This window comes from Heterodontus francisci, chromosome 26, assembly GCF_036365525.1.
Source record: "Heterodontus francisci isolate sHetFra1 chromosome 26, sHetFra1.hap1, whole genome shotgun sequence".
In the NCBI taxonomy this organism is placed as follows: Eukaryota; Metazoa; Chordata; class Chondrichthyes; order Heterodontiformes; family Heterodontidae; genus Heterodontus; species Heterodontus francisci.
The window spans coordinates 63,425,501-63,437,620 of record NC_090396.1 but is presented as its reverse complement, the minus strand read 5'-3'; the positions used below and the strand labels follow the sequence as shown (position 1 = coordinate 63,437,620).

Here is a 12,120-nt window from a genome sequence, read left to right as displayed (position 1 = left end):
ATCACTTGCATCCCACCACAAGTAGGTCCCACATGGACTTGCGATGCTGCATAAGCAGCCTAGCACTGCCTCTTTCCTACCACTTGTGTAGGCGTTGGAGGTGCCTGACAGGAGGATATAATTACTGGGCACTGCTTCTGTATGGTCATTAATCTGCAGGAAAGCAGAACTCATGGTTCCAGTGAGATCAGTAAAGCCTCAGGCAATACTTTTCTGCAATCGTTCCCCCAGCCTGCCGAAGCCAGAAGAGAGAGCTCCCTGCAGCCTGGTACAATAAGGCTTTACTGACAGCAGTCTTCGCAGCCATTAGTATGCAGACTGTCGTTGGGCCTCTGACACAAGGCCTGTACAGCAATGCTACAGAAGCTGCTGCATACTCCATGGAGGCCTGCAGTTTTTTTCAACCATCACATGCATAGCTTTATTGTAGACTCTTGCAGTGAAGCCATGATCTGCAACAACTTGACAGCTTCCCAAAGTCTGAGCCAAAGTTTGATGCTCCACCAGCATAATTCTTTTAAACTTAGAACCCAAAAGCTCCAAAGTTCCAATGGCCCAGACTCTTCATGCAGCCAGTGATGAATCTGAATGCTCCACAACTGATGGTATATGCTATAAAATGCTGACATTGTTACAGGTTAGTGTCTTCTGTACAACAACTCGGGGTGAAAGAAAAGTTAATATGGTTTCCTCCACTGCATAGCTCACATCACTTTCAGTAGGGATGACAAAGCAATTTCATGAAAAGCTCATTAACAATTCATGTACAATACAACAGTCTTTTACTTCCTCTCTCAACTACCATTTTTCTGGCCTCCAGTCCAAGCTTTTCACAGCTTCTTCACCTGATGTGACACCTCTCTCACCCATCATAGGTTATTGCTTTTTCAAAAAGACGACAACCCAAGGGCTACTTGGCCTGCAGTAAAACCCAGAAATCAGCAAAGTACCTACAATAGGTATGATTACAGGCATTTGTAGAGTGAATATGAATTCAAGCGAAGAAATATTTCCAGTTAAGGATCTAAAGGACATCACCCTACCCCTATGCAAATCAAAGAAGTAATGTGAAACAGAACAGAATCAAGCTGAAATGGAGCACCACTGAAAATTATTATAAATAAGGTAAACTAAAATTACTTCAAAGTCAGCCAGGAAAAGCTTCTTCAGTCAGTGACAATTGACTAAATATCAGATATTAGAGGCAAAAAAATGAGTACAGTTTAAATGTAGTTGGAAGGTATCAAAGAGAGAGTTGGGATAGTAGAGGCAATAACATTGATGGGCTAAATGACCATTTTCAGCCCTGACCCAAGTCATCATCATCAAGTTTTCATTTAACTGAAAACTTGATAAAGGACAGATTTTATCAACTCCTGTAATCATTACAACATTCTCTAAACATACATCCCACATATACACACATATCATATTGTCAGAGGTAGTTAGTCATGGTTAGTCACAATGCATTTTACAATTTTTTTGAAAAAGGACAAAGAATTGACATCACAACTAAAGTACATTTAATAATTTGAAGAGGAATATTAGCCTCATTTCCCCCTTGGTATTTCAATTGACAGTGACTTCCACATCATCCTTTTCCAATAATTAGTTACAATAACACGAACACTTGCTTTGTACAGCAAACATGCCCGAGATGCACTAACATTTCAACTTCAAACTGAATAGTCTTTCAATACATGTAAAACAAAGCAACGTTTCCAAAACCCAAAAGAAAAGCTTCTATTTATTGAGAATATGCCCTTACTGCAAAGAAATTCAAATTATGGTTAAATTCTTTTATTCTACTTTGTAATATCAAATACAATTTGTAGAAATTTATTACAGAGGTCAAAAAGGTGTATATTTGTAAGTTTTAAAGCATGTTTCAAAAAAAAAAGCTCATAACACCAAGATAAGGAAATTGCCAAAGCCATTAAATCACCCTTGATAGAAATTTTAATTTTGTTCTGCAAAACTCAGCTGGAGCATGACACTCAAAAGATCCTTAAATACATCCTCAAATAAAAGTACAGTATTTGATGCATGCACAAAAGTTTATTAGGTTATGTGCCATAGGTAAGAATTTCGGTCAGGCTTTGATCAAGATTTGCATAAAGAAAGCAAGATTTATTTTAGGTATAAAGCAAGCTTACTCCTTTCAAAAAGAGTACTATAGTTGATTAAAAATAAATATACAATAATTTGACATTTCCATGTCTTGACTCATTGAGTTTGTCAAAAAAAAATTCTTCTTCCTACATGCACCACTGAGATACACACACACACTTGACCTACACCCAGGCCCTTTGCCAATGCTGTCTTGGGCTGCCTTCAACTGTAGTTCAGGTGACTCGCCCTCTTGTTTTCTTCCCTGTGGAGAAATGCTTGGCCTCTATTCAGCATATCCCCTCATGGCACAGGAATGATCACGAATCTCAATCCTATCACTGGTGCAGTATCACCTGGTTTTCCACTTACAAAAAGGTTGTTAATGCAAATACCAGCCATCATTTTCCTCTCACCAAATGGCAGTAGGTAAAACTTATTTGATAGTAAGACAATATGTTCACAAACTATGGTTGTGCACAATAGGATTTTAAACATTTAGGACAAAAGCGAGTATACACTCAATGAGTTTTCACACTATTTCTGGAGATGGTTTTAACAGAATAGTTCCACTTTGAACAGATCTTAATCACATACAAATAAAATCCAGAATAGTGTGACCAATACAATTAGTACAAGTCAAGAAACATATAATTTAACCTTGCGTAGAACTATTCTGTTTGGTGGCTGAGGAAATGAAGCTGCAATTAAATGACACATTTGTGACATGATTATAAAACAGAACAATGAAAGTTTGATTAGCAGCTCAAAAATAATTCAGTCTTTATGTACATAGCACAAGCCTTCCATTTCAAATTCAGTATCACAGCAAGAGTTTATTTTTGAAGTACTTAGTGGAATTACACTTTAGTCCAATAAATAAAGTAACTAGAGTGGAAACCATATGAAAACTTGATAAACTGATCATCAAGTCCAATTTTGTAACTGTTCTATTCATTTACAAATTTAGCCATAATGCCCAACCCATAGGATTCCACCAGAGTGTTAGGAGTTCAGTTGAGCCTCTTATTTATGTGGAGATTAGATACAATAAACATTTTACAATACTGCGCTTAGCCCTATAAATTAAAAATCTTCGGTATAAGCCTTTTTAAATACAACTCAAATTTCTAAATGTTTCATGCTAGAGAATTTATTAAAAAGAGCAAAATAAATCTAGAATAATTGTCCCAACACAGTGCCAAATGTGCTACACCTCTGGGGACTTTCTACACACTGGATTCCTTATTCCCTTAGGGATTGCATTTCCTTCAGTCCTGCACTACTTAAATCTTACTGAAATATTCTAAAAAGTTAACAGTTTACAGACATAAATGCATCTCGCCTTATTTATCCACTACTAGATTATTAGGCCAGTGCAGATTTGTCTGGAAACCATTTCAAATTTTAGGACTAAGCAGATACTGAAAATTTACGTTAGCTTGATTGTGAATACATTCCTTATAGTAATACCAAGGAAACACTGGCTTTAGGATTCTACAGCTCTGCTCACTCTTTGGACTTTTTGAAAGTAAAAAATACATTAAAAAAGTCAAGACGGAACTTTCATTTTAAAAAAAGTAAATAATTCCATGAAAGAGTAAAGATTCTCTTGATATGCATGTAGAGTCTGAACTTTTCAACCCTCAAAAAGGGTGGTGAATCATGATCAACTCTAGAAAACATACTGAAGAGAAATTATATACATGTCACTGTTAATGAAAAGTACAAATTTCAGTTATGATGCTGCCACCATCTCGTGTTTCGGTGTGTTTTTAATTGGTTCTTTTTCTGTTTAAGAAACAAAAAAGAAATAATTAATTCCCCAATTGAATTTTCTTGAAAGAATATAACTTATAAAATCTATGCAGATACAAACTAAACTGTACCTGAACATTGAAATCCAATGTCAGCACCAACCGCTCCTAGTTGAAAACTAGGGACAGCTCACTCCACTGTGTCCCAATCTGCCATGCTCCAAACCCAAGAACATCCTTGACTGCATCATTGTACCATTTCCTATACCCATCCCAGCTATCCAATTAATTAAATCTCAGTATTCAAAACATTGTTTGGTAGAGCACCACATATGTAATTGCGAAGCAAGCCACGTTGGTACAGCAGAATTTGACTAGAGAAACATTTTAAACATTGAATAACATCCATTTATTATTTTGGACAGCTAAGAGATGTCTGAGAATGTAAAATTTGTTGATAACTTGTTAAAAAGGAAGGTGCTCAAAAGTTTTCAACCTCAAAAACGTACTATAAAGTCAATGCTCTACTTCAACAACCGTCAACTCCGTATAATTTGTACTAACCTATTTTGGCTTTTGTAGTCTTTTGTGCCTACCTATCATTCAAACTGGTATTGCATAATCCATTATTTCGCTCCCTCTCCGAATGACCAAGATGTTTTTAAAAAAAAAGTTGGAAAAACTCAATCTACTAACACGTTGTAGGTGGGTTAATAAATTGGTTTACAAATATCCTTCGCTCCTTTGAGATCATATCAGAAACAAGCAGACTCCAACAGGTCTTTCACAAAACTGGATAGAAGACATGCAGGCTTCGACTCCCAAATCTACTTAAAAATCTATTATTCTTCATCTTTGGTCCTCAGATCCTAATCATTTACTAAATTCACTCATTTAAAAGCTGAAATGATCTGCACTGGCATCCAGAAGCAGATCCTTCTGAAAAGGACACTGAACTCATCCAAGCAACTCGAGAGCGATCTGGTCCTCACTACAGTAAATGATATCGCAGCTAAATATTGGGCCATAACCTGCCCATACAGGTTTAGGTTTTTAAATTCTTTGGTGGGAAGCGGCTGAAACTCAAAGCTGACTGTCGCAATTAGGGAAATCTGGGACCTGACTGAATATGGCAATCAACTGTGCAGCTCCTTAACCAAATTGAAGGATTACAAAATTAACAGCTCAAGAACAGAGAAGGAAGTGAAAATTAATGGGTACATTTGATGTCAAATCAGGTACAGAAAAAGAGGGAAAGAAAGTTTGAATTAAAAAGTGGGGGGGGGGCGGGGGAGATAAAAGAAAAATTAAATTTTACATTTTTAAAATTTCCATCTATTTAAATCTGAAGGAATGAGATTCCACATTTGTCATAGTTCATTTTCAGTGCCTGGGAGGTGTGATTGTTCATTATTGCCACTCATCACGTTATTAAAAAGGCACTTAGACTGAAATGGACAAGATTTGACTCTGTGGTGAGCTTTGTTTGTACCTACTGTGCAAATACGGTAAATTCACAATTTAATGCATTTCAAATAGTGAGGCAAATAGCAAAATGACGATTTTGTGAAACCAAGTGGCAGAGCAGGATAACTTGGAAATTTGAGTTTAACCACACATCTGCCCCTTTCCTAAAGTTGCTATACCACTTACGCATAAACAGAGAGCACTATTCGCCTCACCATCGTTTTGACAGCAAATTCTAACCATTAGAATTTTGATATAACTAAATAAATCAAAAGGAAGAAAAATTACTTCCCCTTTAAATTCCCGACCACAATAAATTTAGAAGAACTGTTATATGCAAAGTAGACTAGATCAGCTTTTTATCAGAATGCTCCACAAAACCTAATAAGAAGCAAAAATACACAAGATCACGAGGGCCCTTTCCTGAGTTGGTGTTCCAGGCAGGGAGATTCACCAATGACCACACCCATCAAGAATTCGCAGATGCACTACCCACCATTTGCTGCTCATTAACTTTTTCAATAAAGTGAAAACTAAAGAAAATTATGCAGGTTAAAATATCCAAAACAAAGTAGACAAGCTCTTTTAAATTTAAAAGACTTTCTATAAAACTGAATTTGTCTTGTAAATTATAAATCTCTTGCGTACCTTTCTCTCTTAAAGATATATTTGGTAGTGGTTCTGCAGGAACATCTGGGAATTCAATTTCTTCCTGAAAGGTTTAAAGAAGACTTTTCTATTAGTAACTAATGTCAAAGCAGTGATCAGGAAACTTGTACTTCCTGTAAAAGATTTGGTAAGATTATGTACTTAAGTTCAACAACAAAAATTCACATTTGGAGGGAAACAAATTTAGTTATGAAAATTGTGAGATACTTATTGCAGTCAGTAGTGAAGCAACGGCACTTGACAAACTACGCTTTCAGCTAACAGACTTCTCTCAGGATTTTGAGCGGCAACCTTGCTATCACTGGGCTTCTAATCTAACGTGACACCTTCGTGAGGGGATCTGTGGCATGTGTCAGCAGGACAAGTAACAGGCTGAATTTTCAGGCCCCAATGAGGGCAAGCACGGAGGCGGGTGGGTGCAGAATTTTGCACCACCGGCCAGCGTGCTAGTTTCCCAGCACCATCCCGCACCCGGGCTATATTCCCAGAGGCAGGAAGAGGGCGGCAGCAGGCTACCTGCCCACAAGCAGCGGGTAGCCAATTAAGGGTGTTTAAAGACCTATTGTCAGAGGCCGGCCTAAATTTTCTAGTTGGACTCCAGGCACCAGGAAGCCCAACTGCCTGGAGGTGGCCTCCCAGAGGCAGACCAGGGGGCCACCGTTCCAGGCAAGCCTTCAGGCCTTCCCTGCCTGCCTGGCTTCAGCTACAGCTGCAGGTGTGTCTGTGAAGCGGCTCCCCTCCACAACAGTGGTTCAGCTGTTAAGGGCACTTTTTACTTTAAAGTTAAAAAAGCTGGAGAGAAGGCGCCTCCATCTTGGGGAGCACTCCACTCCTCCCTCTCTCTTACCTGAAAAGGCAGCCTGCTGCTTCTTCAGTGCTGGAAGGCCTCCTATTGGCCTGCGAGCTGCAAGAGCCCGCCCGGTATCATCTGAATGATGAGCCCACCCTCTGGTGCATACAGGGAAAATCACAGCGGAGTGACAATTCCCCACATAGTGCGGGCTTCTGACCCACATTTGACCCTGCCATCGGGGTCCTGGAAGCCTGCAGGGAAAATCCTGCAAACGTGTCTCTTCAACCAGATTGAAGAATCCTCACTGAGACACGCCGAGTCTAAACCAGGAAGTATAAATAAAATATTTAATTCACTGTAAAATCAAATACAGAAAGTGAAATAATGGGGGGAAAAAGTTGGGATTTAGAGAAATGAGAAAGAAGTTTTTAAAAAAAAATTCCAACAATTAAATTTTGAAGGAATGAGACCCCGTGATTATAAAATTAAATTTTCAATTCCAGAGAGGTTGTTTGGCAGTCATTAAGACTTACCATGGCTTTAAAAATTCACTTACACCTGAATGCATCAGCCCTAACTTCTTCTGGCATGTTTAGTGGGCATGTACCGGAACTTCACGCGCTTACATAGATTTCAATGCCAAGTAACTTGGCAAGATACCAGCAGAGTGCAGCTTATGGAAGAGCAGGGCAAATTTGACAACTTCTGGATTCCCGTATTTAACTGCGCACGGGTGAATTCAAAGATGCTGTCCAATTTATGCCTAATAATGGTGAGCACTGATAATTCAAAGACTCGGACAATGTCTTCACAGAGCTAACTTCAGTTTGAGTATTAAATTTTACTGAGATTAGTGAAAATTAACAAGGCAGGAGAGGGGCTGGCAAACTTCAGGTGTTAATTGGTGAGTAATTAGATGAATGCATATCCTCACCTGAGTTATAGCATCTAGTTCGGCCAGAATTGCATCCTCATCTTCTTGAGATATACCTCCGGCTAAAATGTCATCAATTTGCTGAAATAACAAAAAGCCATATTGATTAGAACATATTTGACAACCTTTCTTTCTTTTTGTTTTAATCCTACATTTGTAGGCATTAGTAGAATGCTAACTGTGTATCACATTACTCACCCGCTGGTATTCAACAGCTTCTTGGGTTTCATCCATTATTCGTTCTACTTCTTCAATAGACATAACCTAAAATGAAAAGGTTTCTTTAGTGCTACCATTACTAATTTAAGAACCTTGTATATTATTGTATTATTTCTATCAAAGGGAAAATATCTTTAGTTGCTCTGAGAAATATTTAAAATGCAGGAGGTTTCACCATTGTAGAAATTCAGAAATGGTTACAGGACAGAAGGAGGCTATTCGGCCCATCATGTCCATGCCAGCTCTCTACAAGAGCAAACCAGCCAGTCCCACACCCGGCCCCTTCCCCATAGCCCTTCAAATTTTGTCTCTCCAGGTACTTATCCAGTTCCCTTTTGAAAGTCTCTATGATTATGCGCGTATGATGTTTTTTCTCAAGAGCATCCTATAGGACAAAGAAAATGCTTGCAGATTTTGCACAGGTGTCATACACATTAGAGAAATGGAGAAAAATGGGTGCCGTAGATGATATTACAGTACTCTTAATCCTAATAGACTTAGAGTGCACGTGTGTCTGTTTTGATGTAGGTCAAAAAAATCTTAGACAGTTCTATTCATTCTAAACTTACCCCATCCATTTTCCACCGATTATAAATCTGCAGGAGGGAGTGGGCCATTGACTGTGGAATAATGGAGGATTGAAAAAGAATTCAATTTGGAGAAGTGTAAGGCATTTAAGGAGGGCAAAACAAGAGAGGGAGATAGGAGATGGGGGTGGCACAGTGGCTAGCACCGCAGTCTCACAGCTCCAGCGACCTGGGTTCAGTTCTGGGTACTGCCTGTGTGGAGTTTGCAAGTTCTCCCTGTGACCGCGTGGGTTTCCGCCGGGTGCTCCGGTTTCCTCCCACCGCCAAAGACTTGCAGGTTGATAGGTAAATTGGCCATTGTAAATTGCCCCTAGTGTAGGTAAGTGGTAGGGAATATGGGAGTAATGTAAGAGGGGATGTGGTAGGGAATATGGGATTAATGTAGGATTAGTATAAATGGGTGGTTGATGGTCGGCACAGACTCGGTGGGCCGAAGGGCCTGTTTCAGTGCTGTATCTCTCGATGACTCTATGACAATAAATGGTAGGAAACTGAGAAGTGTAGATACATACCTCATGCATTTTCTGAAGACAATCATTTCCAATTTTTAGTCCTTCAATGACTTTCATTTCTATCTGAGCAAATTCAATGTCTTGTACCTTTAAAAACAAGAAGTAAAAATGCATTATTTTCACACTTCAAAAAAAGTTTTATTCATTACAGCAAGGCCTGTATTAGGAGAAAAGAGACAATAGAGAAACAGAAATTAAGTGAGCAGGGAATATCAGCTTGGCTTCACAATAGAAGCAATTGGGAAACATTCTTGGTTACTTAGCCATTATTAGACATAATAAATGAACTTGCGTGTGTTCATCAAGATGAGGAATGTTACTCCTATGTGACAATCAGCCATTTCCAACACTCAGTATTCAGTGTAAACACTGACATTCCAAAGATGGATGTACCACATTTAAATGCACAATAAAGCTTTCTCCACTCTGCCCCAAACTGCTTCACACCAACCCCACTCCATCAGGATGACATTTTTCACAATAGCCATTCTGAGTGAGCACCAGTGCTAACTAGGAACTGGACTGAATCTGTTCAAATGCATTTTACACAAGACTTTTACAGACAGAAGACTCAAATCCTTAATTCTGGGGTAGATTTTAAACCACTTTTGAGAGGTCCAGTATACAATTCACTGCACAACTCAGTTTCATCCTACCCAACAATTTTTGATTTAATTAATCTTGATGTCTAAATAATAAATTGGGAGTGAGGATAAACTGAATGCAGTAAGCAGGAGTTGAGGAGAAAACAAGGAGAAAGAGGTTAAACATAAGGAAGAGGGGGACAGGTATGAAGGCAGGAAGAGGAGGAAGTGTGGAATGGGATGGGGGTGGGGCAGAAGCAGTGAGGAAGAAGGAACGGAGCAAGAGAGAGAGAGAGAGGAGGGTTGGGGAAATGAGAAGGCAAGGGAGAGAATTTCTGTAAAGAAACTCAGAAAAATTAGTCCAGCAAGGTAATTCGCATTCCTAGCAAACTGAAAATAGGGTTTGTGCACTTAAATCAGGATCACAACAGGCATTCTTTCCTTTCATGATTTGATGCATGTGTGTTGCATGAACTGAAAACAGTTCCTTACCATTTGCTCAAGGTTGCTAATCTGAACCTCAGTTTTATCAAGAAGTTTCTCCTGATATCGTTTCTTCTTGAGCAGAAGTTTGGCTTTCCTGAGGAGCAAAAAAGTCTCAAGTGAGTGGCATTCATATCTTAAAAACTTGTTCTGAAATGGTGCAAGTTTATTTTTTTTATGACTGTACACATGTGCACGAGAGCAACTGAAAATAGGTTTGTCACTGTCCTTCCCTTTCAGCACACTGTTCCAGAAATCTTTTAATTGATTTGAACATCTTTATTATTAAGCTCTAATGAAAATCCATCAAGACTACAAATACAATTCAAACAAAAGTCTGCAAAGCTCTGAGTATAACACACAAAGATACTTTAACCACTGTAGTAAACTGTTCAGGCTGAAGCCAATGATTAAATATTCCGAGTGACCCATATCTGCTAACTTGAATGCATTCCAGAGGCTGATCTAGATGAGCCAACTGAGCTTCCTTATCTGTACTTATCCTTTGAGAAATTAGACAGCAAATCTCAAAATTCTGTCCTTCACCTACTTTCCTAAGTGGACTTGAAACTGTAGAAGCAAGAGAGAGCCAGAGCGAGCCAGAGAGCTCGACTGAATATTTGGACAAATATGAGCAGATCAAAGAGAGCCACTGTGGATTTGTAAAGGGTGAATCATGTCTAAAGTTGAATTTTTTGAAGAGGTATACAAACATATGAATTAGGAGAAGTAGGCCATTCAGCCCCTCGAACCTGCGCCGCCATTCAATAAGATCATGGTTGACCTGTTTGTTTCTCAACTTCCACACTCCCACCTTCTATCTACCTCCACCTTAAAAATATTCAATGACCCCACCTCCACCACCTTCTGAGACAGAGTTCCAAAGTCACAACCCTCAAAAAACATTTCTCCTCATCTCTGTCCTAAAAGGGCAACACCTAATTTTAAAACTGTGCCCCCCCAGTTCTGGACTCACCCACAAGGGGAAACATCCTTTCCACATCCACCTTGTCTAGACCGTTCAGGATCTTATATATTTCAATCAAGTCTCCCCTCATTCTTCTAAACTCCAATGAAAACAAGCCCAGTCTGTCCAACCTTTCCTCATAAGACAACCCCTCATTCCAGCTATCAATCTCGTAAACCTCCTCTGAACCGCCTCCAATGCATTTACATCCTTCCTTAAATAAGGAGACCAAAACTGCACACCGTATTCAAGATGCGGTCTCACCAATACCCTGTATAACTGAAGCATAACATCCTTACTTTTATTTTCAATTCCTCTCGTAATAAAGGAAAGTATTCCAATAGCCTTTATTACCTGCTGTACCTTCATACTAACTTTTTGTGACTCCTGCACTAGAACACCTAGATCCCTTTGCACTTCGGAATTCTGCAGTCGTTCTCCATTTAAGTAATGCTCTGCTTTTTTATTCTTCCTGCCAAAGTAAACAACTTCACATCTTCCCACATTTTACTCCATCTGCCAGACTTTTGACCACTCAATCGATCTATATCGGTCTGCAATATCCTTATGTCCTCTTCACAACATACTTTCCTACTTATCTTTGGGTCATCGTTCCCCTCATCCAAGTCATTGATATAAATTGTAAAAAGTTGAGGCCCCAGCACAGACCCCTGCGGGACTCCACTCATCACATCCTGCAATTGAAAAGGACCCATTTATGCATACTCTGTCTTCTGCCAGCCAGCCAAACTTCTATCCATGCTAATATGTTACCCCCTACACCATGAGCTCCTACTTTGTGCAATAACCTTTTATGTGGCATCTTGTCAAATGCCTTCTGGAAATCCAAGTACAGTATGTCAATGGGCTCCCCTTTATCCACAGCACATGTCACTCCTTCCAAGATCTCCAACAAATTGGTTAAACATGATTTCCCCTTCACAAAACCTTGCTGACTATTCCCGATTACCTTGAATTTTTCTAAGTGCCCAGCTACAACCTCCTTAATGATCAATTCAAACACCTTCCCCATGACAGA

The 12,120-nt window shown here is 39.2% G+C and overlaps 1 protein-coding gene across 1 annotated transcript in view; it reads right to left on the bottom strand.

Annotated features, from left to right (window-relative positions):
• Positions 1–1,784: 1,784 nt before the first annotated feature.
• Positions 1,785–12,120, bottom strand: part of chmp6b (charged multivesicular body protein 6b) — a 36,288-nt gene continuing 25,952 nt past the window's right edge. The window contains exons 3-8 of the mRNA XM_068058411.1: positions 10,124–10,211; positions 9,048–9,134; positions 7,928–7,993; positions 7,730–7,810; positions 5,982–6,045; positions 1,785–3,900 (exon numbers count right to left, since the gene is read on the bottom strand). Of these exons, the coding sequence (XP_067914512.1) occupies positions 3,848–3,900; positions 5,982–6,045; positions 7,730–7,810; positions 7,928–7,993; positions 9,048–9,134; positions 10,124–10,211 (439 nt within the window). The 3' untranslated portion in view covers positions 1,785–3,847. The remainder of the gene's footprint in view (positions 3,901–5,981; positions 6,046–7,729; positions 7,811–7,927; positions 7,994–9,047; positions 9,135–10,123; positions 10,212–12,120) is intronic.